General features: G+C 38.3%; 2 protein-coding genes across 5 annotated transcripts; both read left to right on the top strand.

The window, feature by feature from the left end:
- Positions 1–146: 146 nt before the first annotated feature.
- On the top strand, positions 147–23,137 carry maf1b (MAF1 homolog, negative regulator of RNA polymerase III b). Its single transcript, XM_039655711.2, has 8 exons — positions 147–814; positions 1,783–1,867; positions 3,862–3,993; positions 4,076–4,238; positions 4,540–4,661; positions 21,583–21,702; positions 21,797–21,898; positions 22,025–23,137. Exons 2-8 carry the CDS (start codon positions 1,785–1,787, stop codon positions 22,047–22,049), a joined length of 747 nt encoding a protein of 248 aa, XP_039511645.1. The 5' UTR covers positions 147–814; positions 1,783–1,784; the 3' UTR covers positions 22,050–23,137.
- Positions 4,668–19,438, top strand: LOC120470362 (uncharacterized). 4 transcript variants are annotated; one of them, XM_089129420.1, is made up of 19 exons: positions 4,668–5,198; positions 6,596–6,709; positions 6,838–7,000; positions 8,485–8,677; positions 9,006–9,096; positions 9,328–9,389; positions 9,818–9,926; positions 10,014–10,075; positions 10,356–10,467; positions 10,809–10,870; positions 11,494–11,605; positions 11,850–11,911; positions 13,544–13,646; positions 15,575–15,639; positions 15,790–17,794; positions 17,877–17,939; positions 18,178–18,243; positions 18,641–18,706; positions 18,991–19,438. In XM_089129420.1, the coding sequence occupies exons 2-19, from the start codon at positions 6,607–6,609 to the stop codon at positions 19,227–19,229; spliced, it is 3,738 nt and encodes a 1,245-aa protein (XP_088985546.1). In that variant the 5' UTR covers positions 4,668–5,198; positions 6,596–6,606; the 3' UTR covers positions 19,230–19,438. The 4 variants fall into 4 exon arrangements, with proteins under 4 accessions (XP_088985546.1, XP_088985545.1, XP_088985547.1 ...); XM_089129419.1 differs by lacking the exon at positions 4,668–5,198 and having other exon boundaries at positions 5,766–6,709; XM_089129421.1 differs by lacking the exons at positions 4,668–5,198; positions 18,178–18,243 and having other exon boundaries at positions 5,766–6,709.

Here is a 23,137-nt window from a genome sequence, read left to right as displayed (position 1 = left end):
ATATTTCCTGTAAAACTGGTAAACATTTTCTCGAAATATATGTTTACAATGCCTAAATAATCTGTCTTTATTTTTTTTTTTTTAACATTTACCCATTTATTTTTTTCCCTCGACACAAAAAGAAACACTTTGCAAAAAATTCAGAAAAGACTAGTCGCTCTTTGGATTTAAATTATCTTACCATTTCACCAATAGAATGACTAGTAAATGTGATTGACAGACTAAACAGCCAATAGAAGCGTCCATTGTTATTTTACTAAACACATAAGTGGGTGTGGTCATTATCAACGGAAATGACTGCTGAGAGGCGTGACTTGTACATTGTTTTCGGACATAGAGGCTGTTTTCGAGATTTTTTCTACGGACATAACACAAGAATCAGAAAGCATAACCTTTAACGATAGATCACAGGTGGTAATTTAACCATCGTTTGATCAAGTCGCGTAATTTAAAGCGACGCTTATCTCGTTTTCAGAAGATAAATTTGTTCTAGGTCAAATAAGGTGATGCTGCCGCAGTTGCTGTCTTTGAGCTCGACACAATCGCTGAATTTTATGTTGCGTTTAGTCGAAATACGAAGCTTTGCGATAAGAGAAAACGCCTGCAGAATATGTCAGTCTCGACCGAGTCATTTTCAAATATACTAAATTCGCACTGCAACGCATTTTATTGCTGCCCCGCACCGTGCGTAGGCGCCAGAGCATTTTAGCTTGTATTGTGTATTGAGTTAGGGCAACAACTCAACAGATCTTTCTGTGATCGATCCCTTCTGCTCTTTTCGCCCCGATCGAAAAGTCACAGTGCAGCCAGAAAGGTAAGCATAACAAAACATACTCTGTGATTTAAATGTCGTCAATATTAACAATCTAAAGTTAGTTAGTCAAACGTAGGTCAGTGGATGTTGTTTATTGGAAATAATAGAATGTATTTATCTCCTAAACCAATTTAATAATCCAATATTGTCCTGTTAGCAGTATTGCCCCCCCACCCCACCCCCGTTTAGTCTTGTCTCTTTTTTTTTTTTAACCCAACGTCGATTTATAAAGTAGGAAGTGGGTTGTTGCTGGGAGGGGAAGACAGTCAGATGGACTCTTTTTAGTTTTCAGATGCGAAGTCAACAAATAATCCTTCGGGTTTTTCTTTTCTTTAGAAAATGTGCAATTTTATATATGAAGAGTTCAGATGCAAAAGCCTCTAAATGCCATTTGAAATTTTCTTCTAAAATGATCATTTTTATCAAGCTTATATATTCAAGTTCAGTAATTTTATTTAAATGACAATTAATAGGTAATCCTCATTGCAATTTAACTGAAATTACTGAACTTAAATATACAAGCTTGATAAAAATGATCATTCCAAAAGAAAATTTCAAATGGCACTTAGAGGCTTTTGCATCTGAACTCTTCATATCTGGTATTTTTTATTGTGTTCATGTAGACTTCAAATCGCCTTTATTTATATATCGCTTTTTACAGTACAGATTGTATCAAAGCAGCTTCTCAGTGATAATATAAAATAATTTAATGTAGTGAATGTGCACATATTTTTACATAACTCACTAGTGAACTTTGAATGTAAATTAGCAACACTAGACGCAGCCGAACCGTTTCCTCTTTCCTCTTGAGCATCTCCATGGCAGTGTTCCATTTGAACGTGATGCCACTTGTTCCTTCAATAAATAATTTGTATTGTAACAGATTATCCACAAACAATGAAACACAGATAACGTTACTTGGTTTCTGTTAAGTGTGTGTGTGTGTGTGTGTTTGTTTTGTTTTCCAGCTATGAAGCTTTTAGAGAATTCCCTTTTTGAGGCCTTGAGCTCCCAGCTGTGTGTTGAAACTGGAGACGCTCACATTCTTGGCAGGTATGAATTTGGTGAATAATAATCTTGAGCATTTGTGTTTTCTTTAAACTTATTAGTCCAAGAATTGTGACTTATAAAACAAGGGAATATAAGAGAAAAGTGTGTTGCAGATTTTGCAAAGTCAGAGGGAGAGAGACAAAAAATGAAAATAGTTATTACTCCCCTTCATGTCATTTCAAGCTCATAAGAAGTTTGTTCTTGTTTGAAACACAAATGAGGATATTTTGAATGAAACCTGAGAATTCTATCCCTCAATTGAAAGCCCATTCATCCAAAACTTTGACAAGAGTTAAAGAGACTTAAAAAAAAAAGTTAGCAAGAGATTGTAACAATAATTCCTACGAATCAGTGTTCTCTGTGTGGCATATATCAGTCAACATGTATGTAAGAATAAATAATAAAATGTGTAAGCAATCATGTCTCTTCAGAAGACATTCAGAAGTCGTTTTGAGGGAGAAGGGACTTTCAATGTAAGGTAACATCTCTCAGGTTTCATTTGAATATATTTACATTTGTGTTTTGAAGATTAACAAAAATCACACAAGTTTGGAACGACATGAGTAAATGAAGACAGATTTGTTTTTGTGAACTATCCCTTTTAAAAACTGAGTGCAATCGCTGTGAAAAATCTCAAGAATCCCAGTAATAACCACAAACAACTGGAAATGTCATGAAGTTCTTTGGTCGAAAATAAATGGGTTTAAATTTAATTTAATGTTTAAGTTCAATTGTCTGTTCTGCTGAACATCCTGTCACACATGCTTTCGTTCTTCCTGTGGTTATTGTAGTGTCAAATAAAGCGTCATGTGCATCAGTGTTTTATCTGACGGTGTTTTACTCGGAATACAATAGCATGTTTGGCAGGAACCTGCATCTGATAGACGCACTCAGAAGAAAGAAAGTTGCAGAACTATTATCGCATTCGTAATATTACCCACCACATCAAAAAGAAGTGCATCATTTTAGCCGTCTCTTAATATACCAGTAGTTTTACACTTTTAAGAACTTCAGATCATCACAGTCACAATGTAAGGGTATTGAACCACTTTTATTTGGGTTTTCAATATTAGAACATGTATTTTGGTTAGATATTTGGTGCTAGGTTTAAAACTGGAAATTATCAAGGTGTTATGTAAACACAAGGGGGTCCGTTACCAAGATGATGATAAACCCCAAGATACGATTGTTGTTGCCGTGACGCAGATTGTGTATCCTCTAACTAACACATACCAGTGTAGTTATTTAGGGATGCATGTAAACACAGCAGAGTTTCATATGAGCCACTAGCCTCTTTGGCATTTAATCATGTTACTGGATTAGCGCACAGTACAGAGAGATCAAATGTGGCATACCTGAGCACAGATGACAGTATCATTATATCTCTTCTTAATAGTGCTCACAATGGCATTGTCAAGCACACATGTGTGTGCCTTGGTACCATCTCTATTTTGCGAAAACGGTCACAATCAGTATCTTGTTACAGGCCTAATTTCAAACTGTCTAGTTCGGTGTGGTGTGTCTTCACTCAAACGGATCTTTACACACAACAGCCAAGTACACTCACGTACACCACTGTTTGCTTTTTCCCCACTGATTTGTGGAGCTTTAACACTGCTTGCAGTAAGCTGGCTACAGTGTCCTGAATCATATGACAGTCTGTCCTGCTATAGCCTTTGCCCTTCACCTATAAATAAGCCTGTCTGTGGATTGACTCTGGGACTCTCTCTTGCATAAGCCAGAAAGATAAACACATACGATATTCCCATGCCCTTAGCTTTACACTTGTAACATTTTTAGCTGAGCCTTAAAATATAGGTTTGCTAAAGTCCAGCAAGCAAGGCAGATGTCTTGAACACTGCAATACAACTATGTTTATCATATCTTCTATAAAACCCAAGCAATATATATGTCAATATTTTGTGTAATGATTGTACAGATGAACAAACAGTCCAATCAAATAATTGTTTTTTCTCTTTATCGTTTGCTACCTGTAGGATCGAAAGTTACTCGTGTAAGATGGCTGGGGATGACAAGCACATGTTTAAGCAGTTCTGTCAGGAGGGGGAGCCACACATACTAGAAGCTCTGTCACCCCCTCAGTCCAGCAGCGCTCCGAGCCCTAACCTGTAAGCCTTAACACACAACCATAAGCTTTACATCAGCTGCTGCAGTTGCACTACACTGTCTCTCTTGTGCGTTTTCTTTTAGATTGGGGAAGAGTGGGGAGGATGGAGAGAACCCATTAAGTGATAAGTGTTGCAGGAAGACTTTGTTTTACCTTATCACCACCCTGAACGAGTCGTTCCGGCCTGATTATGACTTCAGTGCCGCCCGCTCCCATGAGTTCAGCCGAGAGCCCAGCGCTAACTGGGTTAGTATGACTAGCTTCCATTGTATCGTGATAACATATCTGCTTGGGTAAAGAAAAAAAAGTGCTGTATCATTGCACTTTTTATGACGATATTATATATCAGGTACAAAGGTGATTTGGATGCACTTTAAAAATTGAATTGAAACTATTCAAAAGGTCCCATAAACTGAAAGATATGGTTTCTTGTAATAAAACTGGATTAATTTTAATCTATTAATTATCAATTTGTTTTGAAATTTCAGAAACTATGATTTCTTTGGCCTAAGCTTTGCTTACATGTATGTTTGTGTTTCTTCTCCAGGTGGCTGACTCTGTTAACAGCAGCCTTTATTCTGCTGTAGGGGAGCAGTTTAACTCTTTAGGCCCAGAACTGTGGAATGCCATTGACCAAGAGATAAACCTGCAGAGCTGTGACATCTATAGGTGTGTGTGTGTGTGTGGGTGTGTGTGTGTGGGTGTGTGTGTGTGTGTGTGTGTGTGTGTGTGTGTGTGTGTGTGTGTGTGTGTGTGTGTGTGTGTGTGTGTGTGTGTGTGTGTGTGTGTGTGTTTGTTTTGGGGCATAGAAGGACAGATTTCAAGACATTTCAAAGAGCAATGAGGACCCTCTGGTATATGAGGACAGTTGGCTGTCCTCATAAAAATAAACCTTATAAAACCTTTTCTCAGCATGTTTTAATACCCAAAAAGTGGTTTTCTCAAAAGTCTTCATGTACCAAAAACCTGACATATTTTGTATAGTTGTGTGTCCGACACTGCCCCCTATCGGTTGTCGGGGTCCCTGCATGTTGGGACACACAAGCGCGGGAAATTATACACAACGCGGGACATTATACACAAGGCGGGAACTGCGCATGCTCACATTTGAAAACTCATTTTGATTGGCTGGATAGGAGAGAGCTACGTCAGTCATCAGCTGATTAATTTTCCCGGGAGTTCTGAGAAGCACGTCGTGGAGAGCAGGTAAGAAATTAATAACTAAACGTTTTAATAGGTTCCAATGACAAGTATTGTTACGGTTTTGGTGTTTAGCAGATGCTTTTTTTCCAAAGAGACATACAAATAAAGACAATATAAAGTTAAACTTAACAGTAAAACGGGTCCTTCCGCAAATTCAAGGCCTTCAACTTTGACACATTAAAAAATATAATAGCGTTACATTTGATCGATTTGTTAAAAAATACCCATGAAATGAAGGCAGCTTAAGAGTTACAAGAAATTGTATTGTGCCATCTTTTTTATTTTATGACTATTTATCTACCTCATGTGCTGATATTTTTGTCATGCCTTTACAGACGCATGCATTACTATATCCAATAGTTTTAAGTAGAACTATGTTATAGTTTTCACACATGAGCAGTATTTTAGTGCTTCTTTTCCCTGGGATTTGCAAATGTTTTTTTTTTTTCAATCTTACATTTTCCATGAGGGTGATCACGTCAATTAATATATATATATATATATATATATATATATATATATATATGAGAAATATATATAAGACATGCATACAAGAGAAGTATAAAAAAATAGGGCTTTGACAAAAATACATGTAGGGTTACAATAGAAAAACTTTGAAGATCATTACAAATATAATTGTTAATACTTTTTAAGAAATTAATGAAAGTAACAGGATTGACAGAGTAACTGAACATGGATGACAGGACATATTATTCAGTATACACTGGAAATATTTGTTTACATAATATTTTAAAGTTTTACATTTTTAAATTGCATTATATTATTTTTTGCACTCTTATAGTTGTATTAGTGAAGCACATTACATTTCTAAGAGATCTAAAGCCCTGTTTCACAGACATGGTTTACACCAGTGGTTCTCAACTCCTTATTTAATACACCTGATTCAGATCTTTAGCTCGAGCTGAGGATCTGAATCAGGTGTATTAAATAAGGGAGACATACACAATATGCAGAGCAGTGTGTTGCAAGGACTAGAGTTGAGAACCACTGGTTTACACTAAGCCAGGATTAAGCTGGTGTGCATTTTGAGACAAAACTATGACTCTGACATATTTTAAGATCTGTCAATGCAAGTTTTTTTGAGTTAAAACAGCTCAGTCATGCATGTTAGTCTGGGACTAGCTTAAGCCTTGTCTGTGAAACCGAGGGCTAATGTTTTAGGGCATTGAAATTAGATCCTTTTGTTCATCTGTCTGTCGGTGTCTATCTCCTCACAGAACTTAAAAGGTATTGATATACTGACAGCAGGGAAATTTTATGTGAATGTTATGAAAGCATAGCTCAATTGAAACTGTTTAAATATCCATGTAGTGAGATTAAAAGTAGTGTTGAGATGTGAGAAGATGTGGTGTTAACATTTTTGTTCTTAATTTCCTTAGCAAATTCAGTCATGCCACGGAGAACTACTCCCCTTCAGGATGCCACTAATCACATCCTTGCTGGAAGAGACAAGAGTTCAATGTTAGAAATTAAATATATTAATCCTGTTAAAGGTAAGTGACTTTGACACACTGTAGGCTAGCCTGAGGGGTTACACGTTACTGGTTCTTGAATTGATATTATAATTGTTTTCAGTTTATCACTATTAATTTTACAAACATTAATAAGGTTGTGTTTGCAGGTCGTGGTATCTTCACTTTAGCTGTTTTCAATCAAGGAGACTTTGTGGTGGAGTACAGAGGGGAGCTCATTGATGCAGCTGAAGCTGAACATAGACGTAAACTGTACCACAATGCATGTTCGACCTTCATGTTTGAGTTTAAATGGAAGAGGAAGACATGGTGGTAGGTTCAGAATGACTAATATGTTTAGATTTCTATTGTGAAGTCAGGATTTCTGAAGATGGGCTTATGCGTTGCGACGTTCGTCTGTTATAGGACAACTGAATAAACGAACGGACACTGATTAGCTACTTGCTCTACGTTTATTTAAAATTAACAGCAAGACAACTTGATGTGAATGTGCTTTCCAATAAATGAATCACACATAGTAAACAAATCCTTAACACCAAAAAAACTTTGCAATTTAGACGTGCAAACTGCGTTGCGGTGAGACGTAGCTACATGCTCGGGCAGATTCGGTTAAAAGTCGGTCGTCTTAGGACACGGCGCCACGCGATGTTGGGGTCTTGCCGTTCTTGCGCACCGAACGCGCTATTTTTGCCGCGCGCACCTTCATGCTCGTGCGGACGCGTCGAGTATATACAAGGCTTTACTCTGTGTCAGCGGTCAACCGTGTTACTCTGATTGGTAAAGCGGCAGAGATTTCAGACCTCCGTTTATTAACCGGTCACACCCCATGTAGAACATTCATGTTTGAACATATAAACATTTGTCATTTTTGCTCAGTTTGCAGTGCTGTTGCATGTTTTGTCTCGAAACGCTCGAACGGTCATCCAGTATCATGCGCTTGGATCATGATAACCACAGATAAAGCCAGACATAGCCTATAACTTAGCACCTCACTATCATGGCAAATTGTAACTTTATGGTTTCTATGGTATTTGTATGAAAAACAGTAGCCTAAATACATTATTAAATACTGTAATTATATTTTTATTAGTCATTTAATACATTTTCTACATTAATAATATAATACAATTCAGTATATACCTAATTTCATGGTGCAGTTAATATTACTAGGCTATCATTACAGTAAATCCATGAAAAATGGATTCAGTATCAATTTAGATTCTGACTGTACCGTTGCGCACAGTGTTTCTCCTGTTCGTCAGTGTTGTTTCATCTGCCTTTAAACTGATTTAAATCACTGAGACATTAGTGTTCTTCACTGAAGTCAAGCGCTTCTCACTGGATCTCGTGAGCGAGATGATGAGAGTAAATGCGTCTGCTCTGGTGAGCTCACGCTGCGCTGCTGCTCGGACTTTGAGCTGAGCGGATAAATGCTCCGTGTGGTGCGCGATTCAAGTAGCCTGACTACGTCAGACTTGTACTTCCGCTCAATTTCATTTCGCTTCTGTACATCGACATCTCTCAGTAGCGCCCCAGCGAGAAAGAAAACTTTTTAATTGTGCCATGCCAGACTCTGTCTACGAAGCAAAGCGAAGTCGCAGAGTTTGGTATTACCAGACTATGGTTCAAGTGAGTTTCTTTCTGCTTTTGGTGCATAAACTTTATCAAACTGTTGATATCGTTTTATCAAGAAAAAATGCATCGAACTATACTTTTAATACAACTGTATGTTGGCACAATTCAAAAGTGTTTCACTATAAACGTCTGTTTAGTACATGATGTTTGTATATTTTCAGTATTGACGGAGCTCTTGAGGACGGTTCTTTTGGGCGTTTAGCAAACGATGAATTCAAGGCACCGAATTGCAGAATGAAGTTGATCGAAGTAGAAGGGAAGCCACATCTCTGCCTTTTTGCTCTGAAGGAAATTACGGCAGGAACTGAAATCACTTATGACTATGGTGGGAAAGATTGGCCCTGGCGTAAAGAGGTGGGTCACTTGTCTTCTTTTTTTTCCCCTATGAATTGGTGTCATTGTTTAAAGCCTATATTTTGACATCTTGATAACAATGCAATCATCTGTCTTAAAAGCTAATGTGTGTTATGCTGAGTCAGTTTCATGATGCCACAGAGATTACACAATACCTATCGCTTATTAGTGTCATTTAGAACCAAAAAAAAAAAAAAAACAGAAATCACTGCTTTGTAGTATTCAATCCAGTTCTCAGTCAATCTTGTCAGGTTAATCTCAACTTTGCTTGACTCTCCCAGCTGATGCCACCAAGCTTATCTGTATATGTTGTCCTGTATGTTTTTAGATTCCCCCTACTGTTACAAGCATTTCTGTCCAAGAGTCTACTAAAGACAGTGTCCAAGACCAAATCATGTCATCCACAGTCTTTATTGAAGGTCAGTGACTTTTTGACTTAATGTTTTATCTAGTTGTCAATGGTGTACTGTAGATGAGTAAGAAACTTTTATGCCACATATTGCCATGTTAACGGAGATGGTTTTACAGTAGTTATGGTGGGCATATAAACTTATTGTGTCTATAAAGGATGTGAACCAGTGGTTGCTTCTAGAGTGACCCACAACCCCACACTCCCTGGTCTTGCTCATATTCTTTTCTGTATTCTGCAGAGACCAGAGAGAGACCAGAACTCCAGTCCTGCAATATGACATCAGGCTGTTCTGCTTCTGAGGTAAGGCTGAATACAGTGTCTGTTAAAGCAACATGTCCCATTGTTTTACAATGGCTAAGGAAATGTCACAACACAAAGCATCACCATACACCTGGTATAGTTTTATTGAATGAGGGCACAGCAAAACGTAATTAATTATTCGGAAGTAACAGTTCTTCCGCAAAATATATTTTCTGTAGCTGAATTGTAGGCAAGTAATTCACAAATGCAGACAGCGTAACTTTGTTGAACTAACAAAGGAAAAATGCAGCCAGAGATGTGACGTTATGAGAATTTTCCAAAAGGATCCAATGTGATCCAGCCAATCATATTCAAGGGTCAGAACATTTTAAATTGTTACTCTGTCTTAGTCAGGTCAACTATACAATAACACAGTTGTGTAGGTGATGTCCAAGTTCACATGTGCATTTTCTGTTTAACTTGTTTAGACACAGCTTAGTGGTGCAAGCTTCTCTTCTGGCCAACACTCCGTTGCAGTGCTTGGTGACCACACCCATGACTTGGAACCCAATGTTTTCTCTACAGATTTAGTCAGAAGTGAGTCCCTCTTGAATAAGCAATGCCTGGGAAATACTGGGGTCCTGTAAAGCACTGTGCCTTCATGTCCTGTGTTCTCTTCAACAGACACTGAATTGAGAGCAGAGTGTCAGACATTCAGTCCCACACCAGACAGCCCTGAGCATGAGGTTAGTTTGAATTCAGCTGTTTATTGCGGGATGTCTGAATGTTTAGAATTAAGGGACATATTTCTGAATTCATTATCATACTGCAGATACAGTCTGAATATCTTTGTCTGTAAAGAAGGTCATTATTTAAAATTTTGTTTCCCTGTCTACATCATTTTGAGTGTCATAAACTTAAAGGTTTGATTGAGGGTTTGATTGAGGGTGTCCCTCTTAGGTGAAATGGACACTGTACCAGTTGATGCCTGTTCATCTTAGCATATTGCTGTTTGTTTTTTTTTAGGTGCACTGTGTCAGAGGTCAATGTGGCACTTCTGAGAAACCAGGGATTGGTGAAGTTGATGTCCAGCCCCAGGAGGGCTCGCCCCCTTTGTCATCAACAGACCCTGCCAGTGGTCAGTTATAGTTTTGAGTAAACTTCTGGGAATGCATGTCATGCCTGCTGAGGGTTTACAGGGTCGCCGTGATTTTGCCAAGTAATACATGGTCCTGGATCAACATATTTTGTTGATCCTGGATTAACATTCCTGTCCCAAATTTAGTCATTACCCAATCCCTACCCCTAAACCTAACCCTACCCATAATTTTTCCCTAAAATTATAGGGTAATGATAGGTGAAAACACTGATGTTAAAGTACTTCACCCTGATTCTAAGCCTAAACTTGACATCAACTGTAAACTTGTTTTATGATATGAGGAAAGCCAAGCACTGAATCTTGCGTGTTCCCTTGTACAGAGACTGAACCGAGATCAGAGTGTCACGCATCCAGAGCTGCGCTGAATAACTCTGCTTGTGAGGTGAGTTTGAATTCACTTGTGTTTTGAAATTGACCAGTGGTTAGAAGTAATGGGATGTTCCTTGGAACAGTTTTCAGTGTTTTAATAAACCTCTTACAGCTACAGTACGGTGGTTATGTCCTCTATTCAGGATGGATGGTCTTTTCAAATCACGGTGTCCCCCCAACACTGGATTTTTTCTGAGTGTGCCACACACTGGCAGTTCAATAGTGGAAGTCTTAGTTTCAGCATGGATGTCATTGATAGTCCAGAGGAAAGTGTCCTCACATACCTAGAGTTTGTGTGTGTTACAGCCTGTCCTCACATAACATGAATATTCCTGTAACACACACAGATGTAGAAACTACAGCATGTGCTTGTAAAGTGGCTAGTTAAGGAATAGGGTTTTCCCTATTTTATATACATTCTTAGTTGTGGCATCTATGTGTACCTATATGGTTCATGGACCATGGTCAGCTGTTTCTTGCGGCTTGATGGTAAAATTATTTTTTTTCAGTGACATGTCTCCCCTATACAAAATGGTTCCTAATTTTGTTAAATATTCTGTCTTTGCACATATGCAGTGTTATCATCTGTGCCAGTTGATGCCTGTTCATCTTTGCATATTGCTGTTCTTGTTTTAGGTACACCATGTCAGAGGTCAATGTGGCACTTCTGAGAAAGAGGGGATTGGTGAAGTTGATGTCCAGCCCCAGGAGGGCTCGCCCCCTGTGTCATCAACAGACCCTGCCAGTGGTCAGTTATAGTTTTGAGTAAATGTTGTTGACTTCTGGGAATGAATGTCATGCCTGCTAAGGGTTTAAAGCATGAAAAACATCTGGCACTGTCAGGCTATTTTTAGATAATTATTTTATGGTTTGATGGACATTTTGAGTAGGACTTTGTCTATCAGGGATGTGAGTTGACTATGTTTTGCCTATATGTGGTTTTATGATATGAGGAAAGCCAAGCACTGAATCTTGCGTGTTCCCTTGTACAGAGACTGAACCGAGATCAGAGTGTCACGCATCCAGAGCTGCGCTGAATGATTCTGCTTGTGAGGTGAGTTTGAATTCACTTGTGTTTCGAAATTGACCAGTGGTTAGAAGTAATGGGATGTTCCTTGGAACAGTTTTCAGTGTTTTAATAAACCTCTTGCAGCTACGGTGGTTATGTCCTCTATTCAGGATGGATGGTCTTTTCAAATCGCGGTGTCCCCCCAACACTGGATTTTTTCTGAGTGTGCCACACACTGGCAGTTCAATAGTGGAAGTCTTAAAGTTTGAGCATGGATGTCTTTGTCCTTGCATACCTAGAGTTTGTGTGTTACAGGAATATTCATGTTATGTTAGGACAGGTTGTAACACACACAAACTCTAGGTATGTAAGGACACTTTCCTTTGGACTATCAATGACATCCGTGCTGAAACTAAGACTTCCACTATTGAACTCCCAGTGTGTGGCACACTCAGAAAAAATCCAGTGTTGGGGGGACACCGTGATTAGAAAAGACCATCCATCCTGAATAGAGGACATAATGGATGGGCAGCTTCTGTCCTGCAGAGTTTAGCACCAAGCCGAATTAAACACACCTGAAAAAGCTAGTCAATGTTTTCAGGATTACTAGAAAAGAGTTTGTCAGGGTTGGAGCTAAACTCTGTAGGACAGTGGCCCTCCAGGACAGACGTTGCCCATCCTTGATATAGTTACACATAGATGCCACAACTAAGAATGTATATAAAATAGGGAAAACAATATTCCTTAACTAGCCATTTTACAAGTACATGCTGTAGTTTCTACATCTGTGTGTGACACAAACTGTCCTCACATAACATGAATATTCCTGTGTCACACACAGATGTAGAAACTACAGCATGTACTTGTAAAATGGCTTTTATATACATTCTTAGTTGTGGCATCTATGTGTAACTATATCAAGGATGGGCAACGTCTGTCCTGGAGGGCCACTGTCCTACAGAGTTTAGCTCCAACCCTGACAAACTCTTTTCTAGTAATCCTGAAAACATTGACTAGCTTTTTCAGGTGTGTTTAATTCGGCTTGGTGCTAAACTCTGCAGGACAGAAGCTGCCCATCCATTATGTCCTCTATTCAGGATGGATGGTCTTTTCTAATCACGGTGTCCCCCCAACACTGGATTTTTTCTGAGTGTGCCACACACTGGGAGTTCAATAGTGGAAGTCTTAGTTTCAGCACGGATGTCATTAATAGTCCAAAGGAAAGTGTCCTTACATACCTAGAGTTTGTGTGTGTTACACACGTACAAAGATTTTTACCTTTTTTTCACATTTTTTTTTTACTTTAGTTTCTTAGAATTGGCTTTACTTTTCTTGCTTTGCTTAATTAGATAGTCCAGGTTTAATCAACCTATTTTCTTGCAGTTTGAGGTTATGTAGTGCTGTGGCAGAAGTGGTAGAAGTAAATCTTTCTCTTTTGTGTGTGTGACAAGTGACACCCCAACAGTTAACCAACCTAAACATAAGTCATATGAATTGAATTTACTTCGCTATTATATCTCAAAAGTAACTTATTTCCCCCTTTTTTATCTCTCCTGATTTTATCTCTTGGTTGTGTGAAAGTAAAAAAAAACTCACACAAAAAAAATTAATTCATGATATAATTTGTGTGTGTAAAGGTTTTATATTTATATTTGTTTTAAAAAAATGTTTTCACAGTGTACAGTCCATAAGCTGGTTTTTGAACTGGTGAGAATTGACAAATGCTGGATATGCCATTCACCTTTGACATCTATCAAATGGCACGGTGTAAGATGCAAACGTAAGTGTGTTATTCATCTTCTCCTAATTAATGCATTTCTCAGTACACCATAAGTTGTTTAATTTCATGTTATCGGTCAGTTCCAGACTCGCACCTATAAAGCATGTTGATTGAATGTTTTATCAGTTCAAAAACCATTGCGGTGGAAAACACTGGAGTGGCAGATACTATGACGTATCAGGCAAGTGAGTTTGCAAGCTGAGGCACATAGCAAAGAACAGAGAGCATACCTGCAAACTTGTTGCCTTTTGGCTAAATTTACCATTTTGGCATTTCTAATCAGATCGCGCAGGGTTTCCCTAACCCCTGGAGACTTTCGTTTTTGGATGTTGAACAAGTTCTTAATTCCTTTGCTGTGATCATTTATATTATTAGGCTAACTGTCCTATTGCTCTTTGTTGATTAGACTTAGGCCTAAGTTAGGCTACAACGTAAAATTCTCACAAATGTTTTCTTCTTTCATCCGGTTCGCTGCAGCTCAGCTAAACGCGTCTTTAATGGACTTTATTCATTGGTGTGACCGAAATAAAATTACAACTTATAGATGAGTTGTTTGCAATGTTAACCCAATCGCACAATAAGCGAAACATCGCTGTTTGAATTTGTTGTAGACAAAATTTAACGATCCCATATTTGCGACGATAACAATGCAAAAAAGGCAGTTCTTTGTTTGATGTGCTACGTGAACATAGGGCAATATTTGTGCTTCTTCGTCAGCATTTTTAAAGATTCGCTTGGCTGAGAAGCATAATGCACAAACATTTCATTATGTCTAATGAGTATCAACAAGCATATGCCCTCAAGTCCGTGGTGCACTCATGTCATTGCTAAAGTCTTTCTGTAATTATGCATATGCTCACAAACTTCAAATAGGATGTTAAACCCTTTGAGCAGAAACTATCAAACTTGCAAATTTCTTTTTGTCTGACCAATAAGCATTTCCAAGTGTTTTTTTTTTCTAACTTATATATATATTTTTTTACTTCGTGCCTTCCAATAAGTCACTGGGCCTTATTTACGCATCTGAGTTGATGATAGTTTCAGTGGGCTTTTCGAGTGGAATTAGAATTTAGTTTGGCTGATTGAGATGATAGATGAACTGTATATAAAAGCTCATAATGAACAAAAAAATTAGGGCTAATAAATCAGGACCTAATTCAATAGAGCCACCAAGCAATTGGCTATCCAAATGCTTGGAGGTGTCTCCACACCTTTCCAACTACTTTCCTTTTTATTCTCACTAGCCTTATTAATTAATGTAGGATGAACATTTCATAATTTCTGTTCCCCATTAGACTATTCTGCCAGAACTGGGCCAAGGATGCATTCTGAATCATAGCTTGTATGGCCTCACACCTTCCATGTTGCACATTTAAAAAAGAATGTGTTTTGTCAGGTCAGACTGTTAATGTGTCTGTTTTTACAATAACAGTGTTTTAAAATCAGAATCTCAAATCCCTTGATTGTTCGGACAATGCCATATATCATTTGTATGTTTAATTCTGTTTGGAAATCCCATCAGAATGCACCATTTGAACAGTCATTTTTCAAAAAATCTGCTTTTCATTCTGAACTCACTTTATGCTTAAGTTTTCAGTTCACTTTATGTGTATGTTTAGTGGTGTTGCTGAATTTATTGTGTGGGATCACTACATACATTTTTAACTTTGACTTTGAATGGGTAATGTAAATGCTCTGCCACTCCAGTGAATTCTGCCTTAATGGTCGAAACCTGTCTACTTTTTGTCTAAATGGAAAGTTTTAGCCATCACTCAAACTGTGCATTTGTACTGAACAGTTCATTTTGTTAGTATTTCTTGATCATTAGTGTGAAGCTGTTTGCATTTAATAAGAAAATTAGTATGTAATTGGTCAGCATGGGGAATTGACTAATTGTTGTCTAACGCTGTCTAATTTTGTCTGTGAAGAATGTTCTGGTGTGTGGCATAAAATCTGCCTCCAGAAATCCTCAGAAGACTGGGATATTTCAGATGTAAGTGTGCATTGAAGTATAATATGCTTAATATCAATATGATGGCTCTTAGCAGTTTGTTTTTGACATCCATCCTTCCTATTTGTATTTCTGTTAAAGTATGCTGTTAACTAAATTTAATTTCATTAATTAATTTAATGTACTTTACAGGACGATGTCTCATCTGGTGACGAGTACATCCCAGCATCTGTATCGGATTCAGAAAGCTCAGGGACAGAGTTGAGTGTTGAGTTGCCTGGACCATCCAAAAAGTCCCATACCACTAATTTGCCTGATTTAGGTGTTACTTTCCCTGAACAAGACCAGACCATAGATATAGAGGACAACTCAAGGGATATCTGTAAGAATATCCTGATGGATCTAGAAACTACTGGTGATCTCCAAAGTGACCCAGAACCAGAAAGCTCAGAGTCATACCTGCAGAAAACAAAAGATGCGAGTAACGAAAATGGTACTGTGGATGTTCTTGGCCAAAGTAAATCCCCAACCAAATCAGCGAAATTCATTAAAAGCCAAGTCAATTATTGTTTTGTATGTGAAAAACCTCAAACAAAATTTGCACGTCATCTCGAGAGGCATGTCAATGAAAATGCTGAAATCGCACAGGCGCTCCAGTTCCCCAAATCATCAAAGGACAGAAAGGTTCTTCTTGAGAAATTCCGAAACCTTGGCAACTTCAAGCATAACTCTACTGTTAAAACCACAGGGTCAGGCTGCCTTAAAGTGAAAAGGAGTTCCAAACAGAGCAGCAGCACTGAGACTTACGATTACTGCTTGTACTGTAAGGGTATGTTATCCAGAGCCGAACTTTCTCGGCACATGAAGAGATGTGCTCTAAGACCTGAGAATAATACTGAAGAGAGACCCGAGTTTAGAGAGAGAGCCTTTGGTATAGCATCTGCTCAGTCTACAATGTCCCAGCCAATTTCAAGTGAACTTTGGTCCGTGTTGGGCAAAATGCACAGGGATGACGTGTCCACTGCAATAAGGAATGATCATTATATCATGCAGTTTGCCCAGTCCCTCTTTAATAAGCATGGGAATGACAGATCAAAGCATGAGTATATAAGACAGAAAGTACGGGAACTTGGGAGATTACTTGTGACTTTGCGCCACACAACTAGAATCCATAACATGGAAGAAGCGATAAAACCATGCAACTTCTTTATTCTTACTAGTGCTGTCAAGAGAGTTTCAGGTTTTGATCATGAAAACAACACTTTCAAAGCCCCAAGTTTGGCCCTGAAAATTGGGCATTCTCTCAGAAAGATAAGTGACCTCATCATGTGTCGTGTCCTCATGGAAGAGGACCAAGAGGCGATCGATTCCATCAGGAGGTTTCATGCACTTCATGAAACAAAGTGGTCTGAATTAGTTTCCCATTCTGCCTTATCTAACCTGAGTGAGGCAAAATACAACAAGAGCAGCAGGCTTCCACTGGCCAAAGACGTTCAGAAGCTACAGTTATATCTTGGTCAGCAAGTGGAATTGGCTAAGGAGAAACTAGCCGAAGACCCAACAACAGGCACTTATGCAGCACTAGCAAAGGTGACCCTCTGTCAAGTCATTTTGTTTAATAGGAGGAGGGAAGGTGAAGTGGCACGGATGACTGTAAAAAATTTTGAAGGTCGTGACATGTCACAGCTAAACGATGACATAAGCACTGGGCTGACAGAAGTTGAGAAGAGACTTTGCAAACAATTCGCCAGAGTAGAATTGAGGGGGAAAAAAGGACGAAAGGTTGCTGTGCTCCTGACCCCTGATATGACTGCTAACCTGTCACTCCTCGTTAGTAAGCGGAAAGAGTGTGGAGTAACAGAAAACAACAATTACCTGTTCGCTGTTCCTTGTAGTGATGGTCACTACAGAGGGCAGTTTGGTAAATATGCAGATGCTTGTGGAGCCGAAGACCCTCAAAACCTCAGATCAACGTACCTTCGCAAACAGATCGCCACAATAAGCCAAGTCATGAACTTAAAAGATAATGAACTGGACCAGCTGGCCGATTTTCTCGGCCATGACATTAGGGTGCATAGGGAGTACTATCGACTGCCCCAGTCTACAATTCAGCTGGCTAAGATCTCAAAGCTGCTTATGGCTATGGAGAAGGGAAGTGTGAAGGATATTCAAGGAAAATCTCTGGACGAAATTGGTGGTACGTATCATTTACATGTTGTTAAATCTACTTTGGTGTATGTGTAATAAAATGAGTTAATTTTTACAATGTCATTTAATAGATGGCATAGACGACGATATGGATACAGGATCACAACTACTCCTTAATGTTTCCACATTGCAAGGTACTGTTAAATTGGGTTCCAAGGCTACTGAAATTGTTGCATTCCGTGTTGCGGATTCTGTAATTGTATTGCTGAAATATTTAAAATAGGCTTTTTTTATATATATACACATTTAGATAACTGTCTACTGTTGTTTAAAAAAATTAACTTTTTAAAATTAACCTTTTATTGCCTACCCTCCTTGCTGTGTAATTGATACCAACTTTTTTTTGTTTTTTTTGTCTTGTTTTGTTTTTAGACAATGAAGAAATGTTGGCTTCTGGGACTTTTGAATCACCTCACCTCTCCGAGACTGCAGCTCAAGGTATAATCTGAATGAAGGACCCAAAGTTTGCCCAACAAATATCATGTAATCATTAGAGTTTATTAAAATGTTTTAGTCAGGAATTTTCCAGTAGTATGATGGTTATAAACTTGGCTAGTATTTTGATGTGTTCAGTAGTTTGCATGATCATTTTAAAACAACAGTGAAGACTTGGACTGTGTAAAATCTACATCATTTCCTAGTAAAATTATCACTCAGGTATTGTTGCACAGTTACGCTCTCCTGACTTTATCCGGTTCAACAACTTTGCCATGAGTATACTTATTATAATATAGAATTGGCTGTCTACAGTGCTACATGTATCCCCTCCATGCCCATGGTAGGCAGACAGGCTCTTTAAGCCCATACATTTATACTGTGCAATATTTTTTTTTAGATGACCAGGGGAACGCTGCCTGTGTAACTTCCAGATCACCTCATCTCCCCGACTCAGTTACTCAAGGTATTGTATTAATGCGATGCCATGTCCATCACTAGGCACCACTAATGTGCAGTCAACACTTACATGGTTTGTTTAGACGTATAAGGTATTAAAAGAAGCTGGATGTATTGTTTTTAATAAGGAGTGTTTTAGCAGAACTAAAGTCAATTTATTATCACACACATTGTCTACACAAGTTCCAGCTTGTTTGTCAATTTTGAACAGCAACATCCCTACCTACAAGTACATCTTGATGGCTCTTTTATCTTTTGTTTTTATCTTCTAATATTTTTTTAATTGTTCAGGTTTCCATGTCAAATCTAGGCGGTGTGTGAAGAGACCATGGTCTGAGGAGGAGATACGAGCTGTGATGAAACATATGAGGCCTTTAATTGAAAACGGTGTCACTGCCACCAGTGAGCAGTGTCTGAAGTGCAAGGAAAAGGAACAACCTATCTTGGAGAAAAGATCCATTCAGAACATTCGAGATTTTGTTCGCAACAGGGGCTTGGTGTTTAAAAGACATTCAAATGCTAAGCGCTAAATGCACTTTTGGATCGCCTTAGCCTTTACCTTTCTAGTCATGTTTTGCAAGTTGCTGTTCTATGTTCAGAAATGTTTTAGGTCACTTAAAGGTTAGTTCACCATAAAAAGTATAATGATGTCATTTAATGACTCGCCCTCATGTCGTTCCAAGCACGTAAGTCCTCTGTTCATCTTCTGAACACAGGTTAAGATATTTTAGATTTAGTCCGCGAGTTTTCTGATCTTCCATTGAACATGTGTGTACGGTATACTGTCCTTGTCCAGAAAGGAAATAAAGACATCATCAAAGTAGTCCATGTGACATCAGTGGGTTAGTTACAATGTTTTGGAGCATCAAAAATACATTTGCTCCAAAAATAACGAAAACTACGACTTTATTCAGCATTGTATTGTCTTCCCAATCTGTTGTCAACTTCACAGTGACCCTGCTGATGACGTGTTGATCTGGTGCACCCGAGCGTTGTTTACTGTCTGGGGGAGACGCACACTGTATTCAAGCTATTCTACATTGTTTGTATTTTAGTATTGCTATATTTTTTTATTATTTTTTTTTTACAATGGTGCGCCAGTGTGCATGTCGCAGATCCTAATCGCCAAAAGCGCTCGGGTGCACCAGATCAATACGTCATAAGCAGGGTCACTGTGAAGTTGACAACAGACCGGGAAGACAATGCAATGCTGAATGAAGTCGTAGTTTTCGTTATTTTTGGACCAAAATGTATTTTCGATGCTTCAAAACATTGTAACTAACCCACTGATGTTACATGGACTGCTTTGATGTCTTTTTTTCCTTTCTGGACAAGAACAGTATACCATACACACATGTTCAATGGAGGAACAGAAAACTCTCAGACTAAATCTAAAATATCTTAAACTGTGTTCAGAAGATGAACAGAGGTCTTATGGGCTTGGAACGACATCAGGGTGAGTCATTAATGACATTATTTTCATTTTCAGGTCAACCTCATCTTTTATTTTAATTTATTTCTTTTATTATTAAATGCATTTTAATTATTTTATTTATTAATCCTTTATTTTGCTTACAGGCAGTTTTGTTTTGTTTATTTTGCTATGTGGTTACCCTGGGCCTTTTAATGTCAGGATTCACTTATTTTATATGTAAATTTTTACAATGCTGTCCTTTTAAGGAATGGATTCTTGAGGTGACCAAATCAAATATATTTCAGTAAATCAACAAATGTTGTGTGTTAATGACCAACTTATATTATTTTCAACATTTTTAGCTTAAATGCAGATGAATTATGTTTAGTAGTCAAACATGGTAGATTTTTATCATGAACCTATCTACATACCTATAATATTGATACTCTAGCGCATCTAAAGTCAAGGTCAGCCGAGTCTAACACTATACTCTAGCACGTCTACACATTGACAGCGGCTATGTGTTAATCCTATACTCTAGCGTAGAGGTTTACTTCCAACCTGCTTCAGCACACCTGCCTTTGTATTTTCAAGCAAACCTGAAGAGCTTGATGAGCTCATTCAATTTATTTTTAGAAGGCATCTCACGGAAGCTGTAGGGTTGGCAGTTCGGTAATATATTCCATATTATTATAATGGTGTGCCTTAGTCACTTTGGTCTTATAATCCATGTGTCCTTTCAAAGCAGGTTATATTTGGTGTTTGTGTATGGTAACTTGGCCTTATACACCTTCTGTCCTTTCAAAGCAGGTTATATTTTGTGTATGTGTATGGTGACTTGGCCTTATACACCTTCTGTCCTTTCAAAGCAGGTTATGTTTTGTGTATGTGTATGGTGACTTGGCCTTATACACCTTGCGTCCTTTCAAAGCAGGTTATATTTGGTGTATGTGTATGGTCAAATCATTGACCCTGCACACCACAATGTCCTTATAGCCCGTGTTACAGAAAAGTCTTCACAAACCACCAGAAAGTCTGAAAAAGAGCCATTTTTTATATCTCAGTTGTCCAAAGAAAATCTTTTAATTTTAAGTCGTGTATAGGTTCGCAGATTTTTTTTATGATTTTTGATATATATTTTGTAGCTCTAGCACCACTGGAACCCGGTGTCCCCGTAGCCCTATACCCAGTCTGATTTGCCAAAAATTTCAAAAATTGTCCCTGTAGCCCAACAAACGGGTGTGTGTGTGTGTGTGTGTGTGTGTGTGTGTGTGTGTGTGTGTGTGTGTGTGTGTGTGTGTGTGTGTGTGTGTGTGTGTGTGTGTGTGTGTGTGTGTGTGTGTGTGTGTGTGTGTGTGTGTGTGTGTGTGTGTGAGAAGAGTGAAGAAATCATTTCTCCCCTGCACTCAGTTGTAGAGGTGTCTAACAAACATTTTCAAACCTTTTAAATGCGTTCTGTACATCTATAGCTACAACCCAGACCTCGACTCTGACCCCTTCGGTGAGGAAGGCAGCCTGTGGTCCTTCAACTACCTCTTCTACAACAAGAAACTGAAACGCATTGTATTCTTCACCTGCCGCTCAGTCAGGTCAGTAATCACTCACTGTGACTGTACAGTACACGCTTTGTTTGTTTTATTAATTATTATTTATTTTTTTTCCACATCATCTACTTCTGTTCAGTGTTCTCAGTAGTTATGGTTGCAGTGGCCTTGACAATGAGTTGGACATGGAGCTGGATGATGATGAAGAGGAAGTGGACAGCTTCATGGAAGAAAGAGACAGGTGAGCTCATTTTCATGAAGCAATCTTTATAAAGTAAGCAAGTTAGTGTGTTTCAGTGTATTGTATTTCAGCAATGAATTGTTTGCCATAGTCTTTTGAAGTGGTTTATTTTGCTCTGTATTGCAGGGTCCCTAGAGCTCTGTGCGTCTAAAGCTTTCTCAGGGATGACAACCTGAGATTCAGCCAAAGGGCCTCGCCGACAACTTTGCACCCACTTTCTTCTTGCTTTTTCAAGGAAAAAAAAACTTTATTTTCTGAAATGTGTGTGCTTAATTTTTAATTGTTCATTGTGGACTGAGGAGGGGGAAAAATGAGAGGTATTTACACCTCCCTCCCATTTGCCCCTAAAGAAGGTCAAAGACTGTGGCTGAGAAGAATTCCTGGAGAGCTGCTTGGACAAGGTTTGACATGGACTCGTTTAGGCTTTGGTGAGGCTGAGAAAATAAAACCAGTTCTCTAGGAATGAAAGATAGTCACATTCAAACACCAGCATTCTGACAGTGGAAATGGGATGTGACATTTTTTTGAGGACACTTTGGACTACAAAGACTGCACAAGCACCATTTTTGCCCCTTTCCATTTTATTGGTTGTCCTACTGTTTTCATAATTTGTTGGCCGAGAGGGGGGATTGGTTAAGTGTAAGTTTTGAAGCTTGTTTATGTGAATTTTGTCATTTAATTTAATCAATTGTTCTGCCTATATGAAAGCTTTTTGTGTGCTTTTGGCAGATATTTTTATCTGCAACTAACAGGTACTCCATTGATCCTGGCATTGTTGGCACCATGCTCTAGCAAATCAGCTGTAGACATTTTAGACTTTTATTTGCCTGATATCTTTATATATGGTTGAACTATAAAGTTTTTTTTTTGTAAGCTTAATTATCTGAAATTCTATTTTAGTATACACTGCACTGATCTTTTTTTTTATTGAATGTATGCAGGTTTCACATTTTGTTGCTGCCATTTGTTTTTGACTTTCTGTAATGTTGGCTTTGACATGTATTTACGTCTGGGTACTTTTGCATGGTTGAAAGATAAAAATATGAACCAAATATTGTTGAAGCTTTCAAGGCTGATGTATTTGAACCTGTTCATAATCATTTCTCATAACAATGTGAAATTTCAAACAGTGTTGACATGGAAAGAAACGTGAATGGAGTCAGTCTTTTGTAGCCATTTAGGATGTCGATTAAGGATGATTGAGCGTCTGTGACAATAAAACTATAGTTTTGTGTTTGA

This window comes from Pimephales promelas, chromosome 1 (genome assembly GCF_988280905.1).
Source record: "Pimephales promelas chromosome 1, fPimPro1.hap1.1, whole genome shotgun sequence".
NCBI classification, from domain to species: Eukaryota; Metazoa; Chordata; class Actinopteri; order Cypriniformes; family Leuciscidae; genus Pimephales; species Pimephales promelas.
The sequence above is the reverse complement of the archived record's forward strand: the minus strand, read 5'-3'. Positions and strand labels throughout refer to the sequence as shown.

Bases quoted from the DNA above. Each gene is read 5' to 3' on its own strand.
- LOC120470362 (XM_089129420.1), top strand. From the start codon at position 6,607: ATGCCACGGAGAACTACTCCCCTTCAGGATGCCACTAATCACATCCTT. The intron at 9,390-9,817 runs GTAAGGCTGAAT...TAACTTGTTTAG, and splicing joins CAGGCTGTTCTGCTTCTGAG to ACACAGCTTAGTGGTGCAAG. The intron at 11,606-11,849 runs GTCAGTTATAGT...TCCCTTGTACAG, and splicing joins ATCAACAGACCCTGCCAGTG to AGACTGAACCGAGATCAGAG.
- maf1b (XM_039655711.2), top strand. From the start codon at position 1,785: ATGAAGCTTTTAGAGAATTCCCTTTTTGAGGCCTTGAGCTCCCAGCTG. The intron at 21,703-21,796 runs GTCAGTAATCAC...ACTTCTGTTCAG, and splicing joins TTCACCTGCCGCTCAGTCAG to TGTTCTCAGTAGTTATGGTT. The intron at 21,899-22,024 runs GTGAGCTCATTT...TCTGTATTGCAG, and splicing joins TTCATGGAAGAAAGAGACAG to GGTCCCTAGAGCTCTGTGCG.